The sequence below is a fragment of the Cricetulus griseus genome (genome assembly GCF_003668045.3).
Source record: "Cricetulus griseus strain 17A/GY chromosome 1 unlocalized genomic scaffold, alternate assembly CriGri-PICRH-1.0 chr1_0, whole genome shotgun sequence".
NCBI classification, from domain to species: domain Eukaryota; kingdom Metazoa; phylum Chordata; class Mammalia; order Rodentia; family Cricetidae; genus Cricetulus; species Cricetulus griseus.
In genome coordinates this window covers 40921498-40942943 of record NW_023276806.1, presented here as the reverse complement: position 1 = coordinate 40942943, position 21446 = coordinate 40921498, and the positions used below count along the sequence as shown (strand labels likewise).

Sequence of the window (21446 nt, the reverse complement as noted above, 5' to 3'; positions counted from 1 at the left end):
TACAGTCTATTTTTGTAAATAGGACAAATAGAATTGGTACATCTTGAAGATAGAAACTGGTGGAATTTTCCCCTTCTGTCATGGCCCCACTGTGGGGCAGACTAAAATGCATTCATAAAGTGCTGTGGGTTTGACATTCACAGTATGCTTCCTAGTTATCTGCCATTATCTGCCTTGCCAGGCTGCTCTCCCTTGTCATTCCCCACCTTAAGCATCCTGCTGGCTGCCATTCTCACCTGAACCAAATCCAAATGTCTAACATGAACAAAATCCAATAGCTACACCATGGAATGGAACTTTCTTCAATATTTGGCCTTTGTTTCGGAGTCTGACTCTTCTGGTGCCACAGTTCTATCACTCCTCAATTTGCTGCTAAACACGCCCAGATGGTTCTTGATATTTTCCTGTGAGAGGAATTACTCCTGCCCAATGTCCTTTGCATCTGTGGCTCCTTTTCCTTTCATGTCCTTTCCATAACTCATTTCATGAAGGATATTTATCCTCAATTAGTGGAACTGTCCTGTACCTTCTAGCCATGGTTGCCTTTGATCCATCCTCAACCTTGTCATCTAGCTTGATTTTTCTTAATAGTACTTATAAACAAAATTACTTTGACAATTAACATTATGCTAGAAAAGCTAGCAATTAACTTATTTAGTTTTCATCTGCTACAAACTACCAATGTAATAAAGACTTAAGGAAGTAAAAATCTGCCAATGTCATTTATTGTTGAGTCCCTGGAGCATAAAACTATTACATGTACATGGTAATATTCAATACATCATTTAGTATTTAGTGGCCTATAACCACTTATCAGTAAGTGATTAACTGAATAAATGTGTAAACTTTAATGTATTATGGTAAGTATATTGGAGTTACAAGATTAAGCAAAAAAATGCACACTATCCAGTGAAATAAAAATTTTAGATTGCAATTACTAATTTTTATTATAAGACTATCTCACTCAATGATTGAGAAACACATTGAAAATTATTCATTGTTTATCTGAAATTTTAATTTCATTGACCATCTGTTTGGCTACCCTTAAACCAATCACAATGTAGTTTCTAACCATAAATTTTATATAATTTGTGAATTGATTCTTTCATTCAACCTATAATTCTCCAGGTTCTCACTACAGAGGTGTTAGGTAATCATGCTTGGCCATTCAGGGGGAAAAGCCTAGGGAGTGAGATACTCCCAATTCTCTAGAACACGTGAATTCTTTGCTTAATAGCAGTCCTGCCAAAACTAACAATACATACTCATGTATCATTCAAAAATGTTTAGTTTGGCATTGAGAAGTGGCTCAGTCAGTATACTGCTTTTCTGCACAGGTAAGGATCTGAGTTTGATCCCCACTATCTGTGCAATAAACTGGGAATCGGCCTACCTCAAGATCCAGCAATTCCACTCTTAGGCATATACCCAAAGAATGCACATTCATACCATAAGGACACCTGTTTAACTACATTCATAGCAGCATTATTTGTAATAGCCAGAACCTGGAAGCAACCTAGATGCCCCTCAATGGATGAAGAAAATGCTGTATATTTACACAATGGAGTTCTACTCAGCAAAAAAAAAAAAAAAAAAAAAAAAAAAAAAGAAAGAAACCTTGAAATTCTCAGGCAAATGACTGGAACTAGAAGAAACCATCCTGAGTGAGGTAACCCAGACAAAGAAAGACAAGCATGGTGTGTGCTCACTCATAAGTGGATTTTAGACATAGAGCAAAGGATTATCAGCCTACAAACCACAATCCACAACCCCAGAGAGGCTGGGAAACAAGGAGGAGCCTAAGAGAGACATGCCTGGACCCCCAGAGAATGGGAAAGGGACAAGATCTTCTGAGCTAATTGGGAGCATCGGGGGAGGGCAGATGGAGGTGGAAGGAAGGGGAAGGGGTGAGAGAACATGAGGGACCAGGAAGATAGAGTCAGGGGAAGAATAGAGAATGAGGGCAAGAAAAGAGATACCATAACAGAGGGGGCCATTAAATGTCTAAAGAGAAATCTGACACTAGGGAAATGTTCAGGGATCCATAAAGATGACCCCAACTAAGAACCTAAGCAATAGTGGAGAGGCTACCTTAAATGCCCTTCTCCTATAATGAGATTGATGACTACCTTAAATGCCATCATAGAGCCTTCATCCAGTAGCTGATGGAAGCTGAAGCAGAGATTCATAGTCAAGCACTGAGCCAAACTCTTGGAATCCAGTTGTAGAGAGGAAAGAGTGATGAGCAAAGGGGTCAAGACCATACTGGGGAAACCCACAGAAACAGCTGACCTGACCAAGTAGGAGCTCATGGACATCTGGGAAACCAGCATAGGACTGAACCAGGCCCCTGAATGTGGGTGTCAATTGGGAGGTCTGGGCAGTTTACGGGGCCTCTTGCAGTGGAACCAGTATTTATCTCTAGTGAATGAATGGGCTTTGGGAGCCCATTCCCTATGGAAGGATACTGTCTCTTAGCCTAGATATATGGCAGAGGGCCTAGGCCTTGCCCCAAATAAGGTGTCAGACTTTGATGACCCCTCATGGAAGGCCTTGCTCTCTCTAGGGGTGGGATGGAGGGGAGGTCAGTAACTAGCTTCTTGAGTTCTTTGTATATTTTGGAAATCAGCCCTTAGTCAGATGTGGGGTTGGTGAAGAGTTTATCCTATTCTGTGGGTTGCCATTTTGTCTTGTGACTGTGTCCTTTGCCCTACAGAAGCTTCTCAGTTTCAGGAGGTCCCATTTATTAATTGTTGATCTCAGTGTCTGTGCTACTGGTATTATGTTCACAAAGTAGTCTCCTGTACCAATTCATTCAAGGGTATTTCCCACTTTCTGTTCTAAGAGGTTCAGTGTGGCTGGATTTGTATTGAGGTCTTTGATCCTTTTGGACTTAAGTTTTGTGCATGGAGATAGATACAGATCTATCTGCAGTTTTCTACACGTCAGTATCCAGTTATGCTAGCACCATTTGTTGAAGATGCTTCCTTATCCCATTTTTAAATGCTTACGAACTTATAAGTGAGCAAAATTTTACCAATATAATTCATCTGAACATAAAGTTGGCCTTATTTAGCAGAGACATACTCCCCCATTGGATGTTTATGTCTGATTACATGTAGCCCATGCTCAACTGTGTTAGCAAAGACATAGCCAAAGAATGAAGGTATTTCCAATGTGTGTGCATGAGAAAAAGGGAAAGAATGCTTAGAAGTTTGCTGATGCAGTAGAAGCAGTGGAGTCGGGTGGCTTTCAAGTGACTAGGATGTTTTAGTACCAGTAGGTCCCTTTGTACCACAGATGACATTAGAAGTGCTCCTTTAATTTCAGTTTCCTTATCTATGAAATTAGCTATGCTGGGAGAACTCATTACCACTGGTCAGTTGACAAGAAGAAATTATAAACAAGATGATACAGTACCTGGGAGAGGGATTAGTACTTTGGTCCCCTTATTCACAACTTTTTATCTGTGACTTCAGTTACCTGTGATTTAAAAATATTAAGCAGAAAATCTATGGATAAAATTGAAAAAGCTTACAACAAATTTTATTACAAGAGGTGATAAATGTCCAGATTTATTATTAGAGTTACTCGTCTCTTCCTGTGCCTAATTCCTAAGTTAAACTTTATCCTAAGCCTCGGGTGTTCCTGGAATGGGATCTCTGCAGATAAGAGATGGCTGCTGTCTGAAGTTGTCCAATATAGTTGCATAATGTTAGCAATATACTGCTTATACTTCTTGATTCTCACCTTAATTACCAAGCACCTGTTTTTTACATGCTGGCTCTATTAATTATTAATTAATTAATTATCTGTAATGGATATTTAGAATTCATCTGATGATTTCCCAAACTAAAATCTTCAGGCCGTGGTGTAATAATATTTTCTATATTGCCATTAGTGGTTGCTAATATAAGAACAACTTCCAAATAGATGCACACTCATTGGTACACACAAATAATAAGTTAACATATGAATTAAAATAATTTGTATTACTAGTATCTAGGTCTTTTGTCTTTCTTACATTAGCCAATTTTTGTAGCTGTGTAATAGTTATCTGTGTTCCAGTAGAAGCCTGTCTCAATACCTTACTTCTTTTCAAAATCAGGAATAATTTTCTATCCATTTGATGCCAGTGTCTCCATTTATTACTTAAAAGGTCATTTAGTTTTTTTCCTTTTCATCAACTCTTGCCTTTTACCATGCAAGTGCAGTGGATTAAATCACATTTTTTTTCTGTAATGCTTGTCATCAGAAGTGTCTTTTCATCTTTGGATGCTTAGCAACAGAAGTTGCTTTTGAATTTAAGAAAGTTAACAGATGAGATGTGCTAATTTGGGAAAACATACATAGGATTTTATATGCACATAATAGGAAAAGTTACAGATATTTTGATAGCACTTAAAATGAGATCTTGAGGATTTAAAACTCTATACAAAGACAAGTACAGATATTTTATTCTTTAATTGTGATGTAGCTAAGAAAACAGTGTGAGTCAACCTGCTTTTTGCAGTAGTACTCAGAAGGAAAATTACCTGAACAGTAGAAAAGTGGTTTTCACAAAGAACAGATTGATTCTCATAATTACTATGTGCTAAGGAACTTGTGAGTGAGAATGATAGAGCAATTTAAAAGAAAATATAGTGGTAACTTTTGAAAAACAGGACCAAGGGAAAGGAAGTTACTTTAAAAGATCACATGTGCTGTGTAATGTTGATTTTTCTTATTTCAGTTTTAAAAATCCAAATCTTTAGTTACATATCAGCGTTAGTGACATATTTATGCAATCCACCATGGCATCTGATCTAGGACAGATAACTTGATTGTTTCTAACATGCCAATATTAATGACATGGTTACTCCCCATTGGGTAGTTTGCTCTCCAGATGGTGGAACATATCTTAGTTCCTGTGTAGGGATGATTTTATGGTCATGGTGGATTCAGAATCCAGAAGATCCTCTTGAAGCGGTGGCACCATCTCCAAAAAAAGCCACTTAATATACACAGCACAGTTGGGTGACTTGCTTACTGTTTTTCTTTAATAAATATCTATTGAGAGCCTACCTGATCACACAAGTCAGTGCTCAGGTTATGATTAAACAGAGGCCTTAATGTCACAGATATTTTCCTAGATAAGGAAGGCAGATAAAAAGAATATTTGCAAAATTACTATAAGCAAAATGTGGATCCACATATAACAGGTGCAAGACATTTTTTTAAGTGCACAGCTCAAATTAAATGGTGGAGGGAGGAACTTTCCAGTTCAAGTGACTTGAATTCCAGTGGATTCAGGGTAGACCTAGCTGTCCAGCCAAGAGAGGGGATGGCTGTTATATGGCACAGAACTAGAGCTATAGAGAGCCCACTAGTTATGGTTGTAGTTATAGAGACATGACAGGAATTCAGTGGATGGTCATTGGAGAAGAGAAAGCAATAAAGGCTGGTTTCAGGAATTTGTAATCCAAGCAGTAGGGCAAGCAGGTTCATTTCCTAGGAAGAGGAATGCTGGAAAAAAACAGTAGGGAGTGATCAAAGATTCTATTTTACAGCTATTCAAATTGAGATGTCTCTTGATTGTTTAAGCACAGTTGTCTAGTAAACAGCAATGTGTTATTTGGGAGGTAAAACTCATAAAGAAGAAGGATGAAGTTCCATGGCTGTAGGATTGTTTAAACATAAGCAGCATTCTCACTTTTGAAGAAGTACACTTGCACAAATATTTCAATGTTATCTTGGTTTTGCTATGAGTAGTCAAAGAATATAATCATGTGAGTTATTCAAAGGAACATTTTTAGATTAATAAGAAATTTAAAGTGGGAAGTCTAAAAGTCATTTTGTCAGATATCCCAAAGTCATACGCAATGGTGAATTCTGGGCTGAGGCAATAGCTCAGTCAATAAAGTGCTGAAAGTATGAGGACCTGATTTGGATCCCTAGCATCCATGTGAAAAATAACCCAATGTGGCCTTTGCTGTAATCCCAGTGCTAGGGTGGAGAGATGAGCCAGAGAGAACTGATGCCTTTTGATGAACTATCTACCTGCTAGCTCAGTGAGAGACCCTGCCTCAAAAAGTAAAGTGGAGAATCTGGGGATATTGCTCAGCAGATAGAGCACTTGCTGAGCAACCATGAGGACCACAGCTGTGAGCCTCCTTGAGTCTCATAAAACAACACAGAACCAATATAAAAGCTGACTATAGAAGCCACATCTCTAATTCCAGTGATCTGATAGAAAGATGAGAGGCAGAAACAGGGGAATCCCGGGAAGTTCTCAAGCCTGCTAGACAAGGTCCCAAACTCAAGGCTGTCCTCCAACCTTCACACAAGTGCTAAGGCTCACGTGCCCCTGCATTTACACACACACAGTCCACATACATACAAAAGAAAAAAGGAAAATAATGAAGCAGAGAATGAAGAATAAGCCTGATATACACTTCTAGCTCCCACATATATGTACACACATATTCATGAACACATGCACAAAATATGAAATCTCGCAAAGCACTACATAATTCAAATAGAAAAATATTAATAGGTCAAAATGGTTTTATTAAGGACTGACCACTGATATTGTTGTCAAGAGGTAACACATTGATGAGGACTATTTTCCCTGTTATACAAGCTTTAATCACATTCTGAGGCAGTTTTTTTTTTTGCTGTGTAGACAATATTGCCTCCAAATACTGGCAATAATAGTGTCAAAATATAGTACAAAGCTTTATGATTTCTAAAACCATTTTTTCTTTAATTATAGCATATTCAGATAAGTAAGAATGAAACTTAAGAATAGATTATGAGAACCAACATTTTTTACTCTCAATAAAAGGGCAGGTTAGAATGAATATTTAGTATACTAAGGTCCAGAAATCTGAACTTGCTTTCACACATGAAATGGGATGTGTGGATACAAATTAAAATAGGACACATATTTGGAAAGCCAGTGCTGGCCTCAGAACCTGGACAAGCCAGCTTCTTCCTTCATTGATTCTACAGTTTTGGGGATTTGAACAAGTCCTCAACCTGTTGGGGCTTTGCTCACTGCCAGTGAAATAAAGAGTTTTTCCAAAGTGCTCTGATTCTAAAATCTTCCACATGCAAAGAAATGAAGAAACATCAGCTCTCACTTCTTTCAGCTCTCACTACCCTAAATAAAAGCATCAAGATTTCCTATTATTTTTCAGTTTCTTTTCCCCTCCTCTTACAAGGGCTTATAGGATGATTTTCATAGCATTTACATCTGACCATGCAACCAGCAGCACCCTTGTAATAATGAAAAGTGTGAAAACCTTTTACAAAGACATTCATGGACTTCTGTGTATGATATTTTCTCTTTTAAAAAATGTTGACCTATGTCTATATACTAAACACTTCACAAACTCTTCTCTGGTTCCCTATAATGCTTACATCTTGAAAGTGACATATTCTACATCTTTGCATTGTGGTACATGTTTTCTTTTTCAACAAGTACTTTTTCATATATTTTTCTCTGCAATTTTTCTGCCCTCTGCTCAGAACTTAGGCCCTCACTTCCTACATTTCATATATAGCTTCATTAAAATACTTACCCATTTGTCATTGATTATAGATATTTGTATCTTGCTAGTCTTATCCTAAGCTCAGGAATCTGAAAGTTAGATCTCTATATAAATCTCTGTTTGGAATGTGTTCACTAAATAGGGGATTCAACTGAAGGAAACCAGGAAGTCACTATCAAAGGAAGTGGAAATAAAATCTTTTTATAATACTTGTATGTGGTTAGGACTTATGCACTTATGCCAGGTACTGTGCTGATCTTAATAGACTGCTATGTTGAAATTATATTTTATGTAGTCTAAGTATTTGTTGTCATCTTCAACTTAAATATGAAAAGGTGGAGTGAAGATAAGTTATATAAATTATACAATTATCATAATAAAGTCAGTGAGAGTGCCAGACTCCTACACAGGTGCTTAAGTCCAGGAAGTTGCTCTGAATTGCTTTGCTTGAGTTTTAGCTTGCCCCCCCACCTCAAGTGGAATGCAAGAATGACTACTCTTCCCAAGATGGAAACGGGCATTGTAGGAAACTTATGTGTTGCAGAATATTTGTTTAACTATACAAAGATGTGTTGCATTTGTTTAACTATGTAAATATGTGTTGTATTTATGTATGTTGCAGAATACATAACTGTAAAGATGTGTTGCATTTGTTTATGTTATGGAATATTTATTTAACTATGTAAAGATGTGTTGCTGTTGGTTTACCTTGCCTGCCTAATGCATCTGATTGTCTAATAAAAAATCTGAATGACCACCAGTGAGGGAGAAGGTACAGGCAGAACTTCAAGGCAGGGAGAATAAGTAGGAGGAAGAATTTAGGTTCAGAAGAGAAAGAAAAAGAGACACCAGGGAGATGACAGGGTCTGGCCAGCCAGACACAGAGGAAGCAGGAAAGTAGGACATATGGAATAAAGAAAAGTAAAAAGCCCAAGGCAAAATGTAGATGAATAGAAACAGGTTCAAATTAAGTTAAAAGAGCTATTGGAACAAGTCTAAGCTAAGGTCAAGCATTTGTAATCAATAATAAATTTCCATGTCTTTATTTAGGAGCTGATTGGTGGCCCAAAGAAAATTCCAGCTACACTTGTGTGCTTTGGGGAAAAAAAGACAATCCTTGTCTTTTAATTCTTAAGTACTTTATATATTCACTTCTTCCTTACATATTCATGACAAATGTTTCACTTGCTTAAATTTGTCCTTTCTAGATACCATTGTAATTTGACTTAAAACAGAGTTTATTGAACATACTCATACTTAAAGAGAGAGGTATGGATACTGATTTTATTTAGATGTTTCATTCTACTTGTCTGATTTAAATTCAGTTGCTTTCTTGGGACTCTTATGGTATTATTTTATGATAAATACTCTGCCCCAGATACGTTAAACAGTGTGCTTGATGCCTGTGTGGCAAGACCAATAATTGAATTCTGCTCTGTTAAATTCCTGGAATCCTGTGCCCCCATTATATCTTACTGCTGTTCTGTCACACGTTGCCATCTGGCACTTGTCTAATGCTTTTCAGGAAAAGTAGCCCAGGAGTCAGTGGCCATGCCAGCTCAGAGGACAGATGGTTAGTGGGAGCCATGTGTGCAAGGGGCTTGAGCAGCACCAAGAATGGGGGATGTTAGACAATTTCAAAGTGCAGTCCTTCTAATACAGTATTCCCATGTCTTAGAGGTTCTTTACGCAGTGTTTCCAAAGCCATTTTTGCTTTTATTTATTTTGGTGACATCTTAAGAGTTTTAAGTACTTAGGATTTGGACTGATTTTGTCTCCACTTTTATCTTCCTCAGTGAATTGTTTTGAATATATCAAAAACTGGGCACACCTAAGGCTCTGAAGGATTTCTGGTCTTTGGTACTTCTCCAGGATTCCTGGCTCAGGTACCCCGTGGTGTTCTGAGGCTGCCTGGACTACAGTAGTCATCATTCATTATTTGGGATAAAAATTGCTCATTTGTGGGTCTCTCCTATTTAAACAACAAGGCCTTTTAGAGCAGAGAAACTGTTCTGTTCTTATTCTATTGCTTGGTCCTCAGTGTAGGGCAAGTTAATGCCTATGGAGATGATCAGAAAGGAGATGACATATGCTTAGTCTGTTCCTGTAGTAAACACACATGCACGCACGCACGCACGCACGCATGCACGCACACTGTAGTCTTATAGTGTAGTTAAGAAAATCTCTTACTTGAAAACTTTATTTACTATCAACCATACACACCAACAGAAAGATTTCCTATTTTGAAGTTCAAATGATTTTATCAGAGTTCAAGAACATAAGAAACTTAAATTTGGTCTTCCCAATAGCAGTGCAGGTTAATAGAAAATAGTTACCAAAGCTAATATATATTTTACATTTAATGGGAAAACTCTGTTCTGTGTCTTTATGCCTGAATATAAGCTATATGTCTATAGGTCTAAGAAGACTAATGACAACCACTCAATAATTTAATAACAAAGCCTAATATAATACTAAAGGCTGCTTTATTACCTGAATATTGATTGTAGCATTCGGCTTGGGGGCTAGGCTTTGTGAACATTGGCCTTAACCCCTGTCACTGAAGATTGTTTTCTCATACATAATTAGACACTGAAGTATGTGCATTGTCTTGGAATGAATTTTGTTCTTGAAACCAAATTAGAGATGAAGACCTGAGGCTAGGGACCATTATTTCATGTTTTGAAAGTAATTGCTTTATAAATGCATTCTTATGGGCACAATTTCTCTTTCCCTGTAACATAGAGCTGACTTTCAAAAATACAGTACTAACAGCAATTTAATGCTCCTGATATTTGACAGGTACTATTTAAAGGACTTTGTATGTTTGAGTTTGGGTAATCTCCAATATTCTTTTTTTTTTGGAAGATGCTACTAATATGTGTATCTTATGGATACAAGAACACAGCATGGAAAAATTACATGATTTTTTTTGTAATGTTTTTCAGCTTGGAATCTGGATTACCAACTCAAGGCATCTTGCCCCGGAGCTCATGTTTGGAAAGGTCATATATATTTTCCTTCTTAGAAACATCTACCCTTTTATAGAATAACTGAGGAATTTAAAAATTAAATATGTCAACATTTTTTCCTTTATATACCATCTGCTGAGTGGTGTTGAACAAATGTTTCTTGATATCTTTTAAAGAAAAATCAGGTGAGCACATACTTGATAGAGTGGCATTTTCTAAGTATTGATTTCATTTCAAAAGAGAAACCATGCAGACCTTTGCCAGATTTTCTTGTTTTCTTTCTGTCTTAAACAAACAGCCCATAGTATTTTCCATTAAATTATAAAACAGGTCCAAGGAGAATTTTAAAATGAGTGGTCATGTGGACCACAGACACTGACATTAATCTCTGGCCTTTCAATAATCTAGAAGATAGGGCAAAGTTTCTGATAAAGCATTCACTATCATTTACTTTTAGTTAAAAATGTCTACACAAGTTAAATGTGACAGTTACAAAAAAATCTACTGATTAGAAATGTAGTTTTGTGGTAGAGTTTTTGCATAGATGTACACAAGACCATGGGTTTGATCTCAGTACTAGGAAAAAGTGAAATGAAGAGCAAAATTTTCTATCAGCCTTTTTAAAATTTCATATATTCACTAACCCTGCCTCGTAGGAAATGCACCATCAATATTTAGATATTGTTTCCAGCCAACTAACAAAGAGACACTTTGTAAGCAATTGGTAAATAACTTATTTAATAGTTAAATAGATGGTCATGAAAGTATAAAATTAATCAACCCCAGAATACCATTTTAACATCTCTTATTTGACAGAGTATAATTGGTCCCACCGGGACTCTGTGTGAGGAACCAGGGTCTGAATGTAGGACCTTCTGAGATGGTGGTTCACCTGTCACCAGTCTGGAAGAACAGGCTTTTGATGCCTTATTAAATTGCTGACAACCTGTTCTTGTGTGTTTCTGTTGTTCCCATTTTCAACAATATTTGTCTGTTAAGTATATTGTTATTTTTTTTTGCTTTTACCAAAATTACATTTGTTTTAATCACACATATTTCTTCTCTATAATATGGCCTAATGGATTGGTCAGCTTTAGAATAGTCAGAAACAATTTTGTTATAACAAACAAGTAATTATCCTTCCTTATGTTGATTGACATTGTTTTCTGATTTGAAAACAACCAAGCAAACAGTAATGGACCTTAGGGTCTAATTACTCACAGAAAAACACCTCAGCATCAATTATGCAATAATTAGCATTTTATCCTTGGCATTCAACATTTCAAAACCCACTTGATCACAAAGAAATTATTTCATTGCATAATTATCTGGAATTTCAGTTTCAACCTATTTAGAAGGTATCTTAGAAAGCTGAGAGATGCTCATGGCCCTCATAATGAAGCCAGTTCATAGTTTAAATATAAACTTTATATTTCCTTATTACAAGATGAGAGAACATCATGGGTTGATTTTTTCTTTCTTTTTCCTGTGTGTGTGTGTGTGTGTGTGTGTGTGTGTGTGTGTGTGTGTGTGTGTGTGTGTGTGTGATACATGTATGCATGCCCATGTGTGTGGATGAACAGGTGTATAGGTGTGTTTGAATGTGAGAGCCAGAGGTTGCTGTTGAGAATCTCTTCCACTGTTCTTGCACCTTATTCACTGAGACAGGATGTCTCAAGCAAAATCAGAGCTCACCGATATGGAAAGTCTTGCTAGCCAGCTTGCTCTAGGGAATTCCCTGTACATTGGCCACCATTGCCACCTGACATTTATTTGGACCTCTGAGGATCCAACTCTGGTCTTCACACTTGCTGCCAAAATGTTTCAACTTCTGAGTCATCTCTTCAGATCCTAATAGTTGGGTTTTAAGCAAGGTCCTAGACTTCCTAGTGCTAGTTACATAACTAGTAATTAAGAGTTAATATTTGCTCTTAATTGTGTTCGAAAATTAGATGAGATGACAATATATGCAAAAATTACATTAAAGCATAATGGGAAATTCAGCTATTTTATAAATATTGTTGTAAATCACATTCTTATTTCTTCCAATGTTTTCTGTTTTCTTTCCTCTCTGTAAGAGACTTCATTCTTAAGTGAAGAAACTGTGAAATTATATTTGAGCAGTATAACAATAGGTTGGGAAAATATAATTTTAATAACTTTCAAGTCAACAATGCCCCATCACAAAAGGGTAACAATTTAGAAAAGCAGCAGATTCAGTGCTGACTGCTGTAATACGCTATTTAGCATGCTGCCATGAAAGGCACCAAGAAACTGGTATGAACCAGAGGCACAGTTCATCTGTGGCCTGAATTATAATGAACTGCATGAACTATTATTCAGACCAGAAATTCTCTTATAAAGATTGGGAGCATGGTGGAAGAAGAATCAGGAAGAGTGTATGAACCAGAAGTCCGGGACGACTACTGAGAAAGTGTCTTCTAGACATTACAGGGCCACTCAATCATGAGCTCCCACAGCTGTGGTTATCTGCACAAGATCAAGCCAACCAAAATCCCAGCATGGCTGTAGGAGGAGCTCACTAGGTCCTAGCAGAGAGAGTAGTGATTATAGATGGCCACTGAGGGAAGGTTAGTCAGTTTTCTTTAAGGTTGTGTTTATAATCTTTATTAGAAAAACTAACTCACTTTGTTATTTTTTTTTTTAAAAAGAGAGAATATGAAGTTGGGAAGAGGATGGCTAGGAGGAATTGGAGTAGGGAGTGGGGGGTGGACATGATCAAAGCACATTATATTATATTAATATATGAAATAAGATATAAATTATTATATATTTATTTATAATAATTCTAGCAATCATAATAACTAGGAAAGAGAATTACAACAGAAGTCAGAATAACTGGTTGTATTCATCTGATATTAATTATACATATCATTAGTTAACTCTAACTTTTTAGAACAGTTTTCTTCTACCTGACAGTATACAGTCAGACCAGATGTTCTTGGACTACAGAGTTAATTCTATAATAAGAATTCCTAATTTTGTATCTCATACAAGAGTGTCTGCTTGAGAGAAAGCCTAGGCTTTTACATATTGTACTACATACTCATGCCAAGAGACCACTTTTCCTGTAAATGACATTTGTGACACATTTCCAGAATAAAAAACCAACCATTGTGCCCCAGATGTATGTCATCTTAGACAGTTCCAGTCTCCAAAAAGGTCTCCAAGTTTTGTTCACACAGTAGGTCTGTTGCTCTTCATTCCTAGATTTGTAATACTTATCTTGTTGAGCTACAGATTTCTAGTTTAAAAAGCAAAGATAATAATGCCTTGCTTAAGGCCAGGCATAATTCCAGAACTTGGGAGGCTAAGGCCAGAGGATCCAAGTTTGAGGCAAGCCTGGGTCTTGAGACTCTGTCACAAAATGAAACAAAAACAACACAGAAAGAACAAACTACCTACTTGGTGCAGTGGTTCTGAGGACCAGTGGTAATGCATCCAGAGTTTCTGCCACAGAAAGAGCACTTGACATTCACTATACTTTATTACCACTATCACTAAGTTCATTGTCACCACCATCATCAACAACACTACCATTACAAATCTCTGAACTAATTTCTTTCTTGATTTAAAAATGGAGGAGTGATTTACTCATGGAGAAAGAGTTTGTGCCTCAGAGAGGAGGAGGAGTTACTAACAGGTTATGTGCTCCATACATGGTGTTGCAGAAGTGTCCTAGTTTAACCCTGTCTCTATGACTAGAAATCTATTCCCTTCTCTTTTGATGTTTCCTTTACATCAATTTGTGAATCATAACTAACTTGGGAGGGCAGATTTGCTAGCTCATCTCACTTGGCATGTTTTAGAGCAGTTTTGGAGGAGACTATCTCTATCCAATCCAGAAGAGGAGGGGAATTTCACAGTTACTATTTTGGGACATGGAAATGCAGAAATGTTATTTTTCTTGCTGATATTAATGTTCATATAAAACCCTTATATTTCATGGAAAGATGGATTAAGCTATATAAACTTGAAAACAGATGATGGGGAACACAGAAATGTTGTGGATTTGTGGTAAAGTTAAGATATGAATTTCTTGAAAATAAACTTAACAGAAATAATTTAATTTCTTTTTAGGTTAAAATACTGTGGTTACATAATATTTCTGGTTCTGTTTTATATGCCAAGTGGAAAAATATGATTTTCTTACACCTTCAGTGTTTATATGCATCTGTGTGCAGAGTTTTGAGCATGTATATGTATTTACATGAAACAAAATATTTCAAGCATGTGAATATACAATTTCTTCCACTTCCACAGGGAAACATTATCTCAGAGACTGGAAAGTATGCTACAAAGTTGAACAACATTTAAATAAAAAGAAATCAGTGACCCAATTATTTCACTTTCGGGATTTCCATTTGGCAGACATCACAAATCATTTATCATGTGTTTACATTACAGATTGAATGATCTTTGAGCAGTGTGACTAACGAGAAAAAATATGAGTCTGAGCACAGGGGGATTGCTATAGTGCTTAGCATAAAGGGAATGTAACCAGTCTACAAGTGTCATTGAATGAATGTAACTCTGGGTGATTAAGCCCCCAAAGACTTTGGCTAATAATACCTATGCTCGAAGCTGCAATTACCAACATAGACCTATCAGTTGGAGAGGGCTTTGCCAATGAAAATTAAAGGAAATTTTGGCCTATGATTGGTTTAAAATAAGGCTGCCTTGGATATATGCTTGTGTGTGAGTCTCTCCACAGCTGACCTTTTTTCTCAGACTGAACACAAAAAAACTGAATTATCCAACTTACCCACAAAGTAGGGTGCTATTCTAGAAGCCATGTTGTTTTGCAAGATACTACTGTCAACCATGAACTTCTTTCTCCACTAAACCAAAGATAAAAGAGGACACATTCTGCCCATTGACTCACTGTTCACTATGGTGATAAACAAGGACAGCATTACTTGTACTTAGAAGCAGAAAGCTGTGGCTTATGTCCACAGCATTATAAAGGTACTTTGCCAGAGTAAGTGGGCTGGGGCATTCCTGCTCCTTGTCTATTCTGGGGACACTAGCTGCTGCCTAGTGACAGAGAGTGGGGATTGGCCTCTGTCTGCTAAGCCTTTTGCTGAGTGTCTTCCAGCTGAGGACTACTGAGCTCAGGAAGCATGTCTTCCTCCAGAGAGATCTTTCCTTCTGACAATCTCTTCCCACATCTTCCTGTTTTGCTGCTGCTTGTTTATCTGCTGTTTTCCTTCTAAGCCAGAGTCTTAAAAATGTTGCTTAGTCTGGCTTCAGACTCCTGAACCCAAGTGATCATGCCACCCTAGCCTCCCAAGTGCCTTATTGGTGCTAATAGAGAGGAAGCAGAGGGAGTAACTGTGTCTATATGCGTATTTTTTCAGTAAGTGGAGCGCTCCAGTGTTGGTGAAGGTGAAATAAAGTCTTAATTGGTACCCACTGTGCCTCAACCTTTGCTTTGTAAACTTGATTATGTTATTTTTTCTATTTCTTTTAAAAAATCTAGATAACAATGATCTCTTTCATTTAAAATTAATTTATTAATTTTGTGTGTATGTATGTATGAAGTATGTATACATGGCACATATTATGTTATAGAGATTAAAGGGCAACATGTGAGAATGAGCCTATCCTCTCCTTCTAACCATTCTACCATGTGGGTGCCAGGGATTGAAGTCAGGTCACTGGGCTTGAGCCATGGCACTGGCTCATTGGCTTCTTTCTAAAACAAAACCACTGAAGACTGACCAAGAAGGTGCAACCTTTTCTAAAGGCTTTATAAATAATGATCATATTTCCCATACAAAATTGAGCACTCCACTGCCCCTATCCATGACCAATACTGCAGATTGATTCCAGAGAACTCATGAAACTCAAACCTCTTCTAGAAACTTGGGAAAAGATGGCTTTTGGGGAACAGTGTGAACTAATGAATTAGATCTTGTCTAGCCTTTCAGTGAGAGAAAGGCCAAGGGCAATCATCAGAGAGTAAATGAATCAGGACAATGTACCCACCTTAACACAGGCCTGATGCTTTAACCAGAGTATACTGTGTAGCTAAGAAATAAGTATCTTATTTTCTATTATAAGTGAATATATGTGTACTAATATTGCATCTACATGGTTTTTATCACATTAAAAGAAATGTGGAATGAGAGAGCAAACATAGTCAAAGTTATCCACTACATAACACCAGTGATGTTTGAACCAGGTCAATCTATCTTTAAGGTCCACTTTGTTCCCAATCAACCAAAATGTTGCTATTTTCATGCCAGAATTGCATCTAAGTTGATTTTAACACTCTCTGATCCAAGCCAAAAATTTCCCAACTAAGTTATTTTGTATTTTGTATCCCATGGGTATTGTAATCTAAAGTGGTCAAATGTCTTGAAGAATGGCAGCTTTGTCCCCACCATCACACGACTCTCATACTTCCTCTACCCCAAATACTGACCCTTTCATACACGTTTTGTTACTTCAATTATGATATCTAGGCTCTGGGCCTGATATGTGATGGGAGGAGATTTACTTGTATTTTGCCAATCTATCTTAATCCCTGGGATCCTGGGAAACTATGCTCCAAGGCCAAGTGCCATTCTCCTAGTGGTTTTTATTGACATGTTAATTCAGGCTCTGTTTATTCATCTCACAACAAGGGGACTCATCTTGCAAAGATTCATCCCACTAGTTTCAAAATTAGTCATTTCTAAGGAGCTGGGCAGTGCTTCTTGCCAACTCCTAAATAGTTGGAAGACTGATGCTTTTTCCCATCTTCTGCAGTCTCTTTGGAGGTTCATCATGCATTTAAGGTTAAGGGAGATAATTGCAATGCAAATTTGTAGCTCTCCATTAGAAGTCTATTATTCCCAAATATAGTGCTATAGATGCTCAATTAAACTCCATGAGGCAAGCACAGTGGTACATGCCAGTATGTGGAAGTAGAGAGACAGAAGGGTCAGGAATTCAAGACCCATCTTGCTACTAGTTAGTTTGAAACCAGCTTGGGCTCCATGGAATCCCATTTCAAAACACAAAAAGCAAAACAAGAAAATGGATACAAAAAGTAAATTCAACAACTGTCTTCAAGTGATCTTTCCATAACTTGTCCAGCTAAGGAATTCATGGAGGGTGTCAAGATAAGTTAAAGTGAAAGTAATGATTTCTACTCCTGGAAAATACATAATATTTGTAAGATAGTTGTTCTCAGAGACACTATTCCCACGAATTATATGTATTCCTTAAAAGTTTCCTCAAAAGTCTGTATTTCTATTATTTAAGGGGAACAAATAAGGTTTTTTTTGGCTTGTACCCTCATTCAGAAAGTGTTGCTGAAAGCCATACATCTATGTTCTAGTGTAGTCAGTTTCCAGGGCCTCTTAAGTGAGTGTCTCCTAGAGACAGACCCAACAATTAACTAATTTCTTCCCAATAAATATAATAAATTTAGACATGATTAAAAGCTCTTTAGCAAGAAACACCACTAAATGGGTTAGCAATGCCACAAGAAGTCTAGCCACTGGTCTGGAAGGCAGGTAGCCTGGTTTCCTACTCCTTTATTCTGTTCATGGAATCTTCTGGGCCCACAGTTTTCAATCACCCAAGTAATAGCTTCAAGATTCCTTGTAAAAAGAAGGACAATAAATCAAACAATGATTTTAAGCAAACAGGGCTCTCTCTCTCTCTCTCTCTCTCTCTCTCTCTCTCTCTCTCTCTCTCTCTCTCTGTCCCTTTCTCTGCTTCTTTTCCATAGGTCCTAGACAAAGGGGTCGCAGGTCATTTCTCTGAAACTTATGCAGGACACATACACCTCTCTTAACACTGGAATCTTCAAAAAATATGACACATAAAAGAAACTTCCAGATATATAGTTATCCCTAAGGACAGGCTTCATACAATATTTCTTCTCCAAGTTTCAAGACAGTGGCTCTTGCCCAATCAGACAAGCCTCTCAGTCATCAAATACAGAGTCTGTTATCTGTACTTAGAAATGGGAACCTCCATGTTAGGCTGAAAAGACAACAGAGGAAGACTGTTTATAATGCAGCAATAGTTTCAAAATTCTCTATTCAGCCTGAGATGTAATTACAAGGAGCACAGTTTTACCCTTAAAACTATTAGATTTTTCCTAAATGTATGCAGTACATCCCCTTCTCCACTTGTAATTTAATAACTCCCTTGCTTAAAAATGTCTTCCGAATGCAATGGATCACAGTACATGGAATCCTGTACCTGTCAATCTTTACACCCCTCCCATAACTGTTCCTCCCTCAAATGCTGCATTAGGTAAGTCAGAGAGGTTCATTTTGAGTACAACCCCACGTTAATTTCTTAGCTGTAATAGTGCTCAGGTCAGAGTAAAAGCACAGATACAAATCTGATCTGTGAACTCAGATGATGTCATACATTTAAAACACATATTCACACGTTTTTGTATGCATATATACTGTGTTGTATAAATATATACGAATATATGTCCATGCACACACACACCCACACAACCCATGGCAAAAGGCCAGTAAATTGATGATTGACATCTAGAAATGACCCAATTTTAGAAACAGCAACCATAGTAGGAGAAGGGTTTGGCAGGGTTAATAGATACCACCAGTAATCCTAAAACCACATAAACATCTCTGGTCCTTCAGTCCAAGCAAAGCTGTATGTATTTGAATCCCCACCAAAAGCTTAAAGAGTTCTAGATACTATCTAGATACCATATTGATACCATCAACAAATTGAAAATCACTAATTCCAAAATATAGGCATCATGGCCCTTGTGCAGCACTTATGGACGCTGTGCACACTGGGGCTACAGGGCCAAAACTAGACCTATACTCTCACAGGTATCCCTTTCTTAAGGCCACCCAGCAAGCCATCCCTAGTAATAACCAGCTGGTGCTGGCAGGTGTCCACAGGCAGACTCAGGGGAGGTCTGGAGAGAAACCTGTAGGGGGAAAAGGAGAGGGTCCAGCATTTGGGGATAGCAGCAGAATACGTTCTGGTGCTCCCTCCGGTGTGCTCACCAATCTTACCCAGGACCCAAAATCTCTCCGGAGCTGTACGGAAAGATCTGCATTATGCCAGGGCCCTGCACCAACTCACCTCCACGAAATAAAAACAGGGCAGGAGGGTGACGCTGTCCTTGATCACTTTGCCCTTTGGCCTCTCCTTCGCCGACATCCCGGCCGCCTGCCCGGCTCTGCGTCCTCCCCCGGGCGAGGTGTGCACCGCGCGGCCAAGGCGAGCTGCCTGCTCCAGCCGCAAGCGCCCGGCCCCGCTGATGTCACATTCCCCGCGGGCACCGCTGGAGCCAGCGCACTGCATGCAGCGCCCCCGCCTTCTCCCCGCCTCTCTTTGCAGTAACCCCGCGGTTCCCTGAGCCCGCAGGTCTCCTTCTTCGCCCAGGTTGTGCTGGCAAGGGATAGTTACTTCCCTCCTCTAAGCTGTTGCTGCTATGGCTTCCCCTCCCTACTCTCCCTGCGCTCTTCACCGCCCAGGCAAAAGGCTCTTCTGCTGTCTGTCGGAGCTTGACGTCAAGAATAGAGGGGTGGGGGTGGGGGTGGGACCGGGAAGCACTCCTGGTTTCTGCTGAAGCAAGGCTGAGAAGCCAGGGCACCTGGTGTCAGATGGTCTCCTATCTGGTGTTCCTCTTGGCTTCCTGGAGAGCAGAAACCTGCACAGCACCAAGACCCACAGCAAAGAAAACTACCTCAACCTGTGCAGAATTAAAACTCGAACTTCATACTGACAAGTAGGCCATGGAGGAAATTCGCTGGGAGCTTGCTGCTACCCAAGCAAGACATCCCAGGCTGCAGATTTCGAGGGAGGTGACTCCCAGGGAAGCTGGAGAAAAGCTTGGATAAGTTGGGGGAACTGCATCCAAAGAGACCAGGTGAAGGGACATCATCAGAAGTCCCAAAGGCTAGGAGAGGGTTTAACCACACTCATTTTTGTTTTGTTTTGTTTTTGTTTTTTGAGACAGGGTTTCTCTGTGTAGCTTTGGAGCCTATCCTGGCACTTGCTCTGGAGACCAGGCTGGCCTCGAACTCACAGAGATCAGCCTGCCTCTGCCTCCCAAATGCTGGGACTAAAAGCGTGCGCCACCAGCGCCTGGCCACACTCATTTTTTTTTAATTAAATTTATTCATTTATTTTACTTTGCCATAGCAGTTTCCCCTCTTCCTTCTTCCATCTCCTCTCCCATCTCCCTCCTACCCCCCCCCCAATCTCATTCTCAGTCCCTCGCGCAGTGTGGGAATCACAGCTATATCCATGGAAGCATGACTCCAAACACTGAAGTCTAAGTGAAGCTTTTTACTTGATTGGCAGTGTCCAAGGTTGGTCTCAACTGTGTGATTCATTTGGCAACCACTAGGATCAGTGATAGAGAAGAAACACTGAATGAACACAAAGTAACATGTTATGCAGATGATCACCCTCTTGGGTGACTATTCTAGGTCTTTCTAACACTTCCAAAGTCTCTTTATCAAGTACATGACTTTGAATCCCCAGCCCACTATTCAGCTGACTTTTCTCATTGCTGCTGGGGGAGCGGGGGTTGACTAGTTAGGGGCCACATTCACTAACAATCATGCTTCACTACCCATGCAGTGTTGTGCCCCCACTCATTCTGCCAGGATTAGGGTTCAGAATCCTGCCGTGGAATTGTTCATTTCCTATCCCAATGCACCATACTCACTGACACTCTATCTTCAGGTAAACCAGATGTCTGTCTCAACAGCGACCTGCAGCAGAATAAAAATATAACGAGATCTTGACTTCAATGAAACTTGGGACCATAACTTTAAGCCTTCTCACCCCACAATCTTAGTGTTTCCTTCTTAGTTGGTCATGGTTCCATTCACTGGACATGGTTCCATCTTCTAACTTATCAAAGGCCAACATAGTCCACTGACTTTAATTTACTCAGAAAATACAAGCT

At 38.7% G+C, this 21446-nt stretch overlaps 1 protein-coding gene across 2 annotated transcripts in view; it reads right to left on the bottom strand.

Moving 5' to 3' along the window:
* The window catches only part of Plppr4 (phospholipid phosphatase related 4), a 34959-nt gene extending 15131 nt beyond the window's left edge, over positions 1 to 19828 (bottom strand). For both annotated transcript variants that reach the window (XM_027395598.2, XM_035452033.1), the window contains exon 1: positions 19607 to 19828. In XM_027395598.2, the coding sequence (XP_027251399.1) occupies positions 19607 to 19828 (222 nt within the window). The remainder of the gene's footprint in view (positions 1 to 19606) is intronic.
* Positions 19829 to 21446: the final 1618 nt, after the last annotated feature.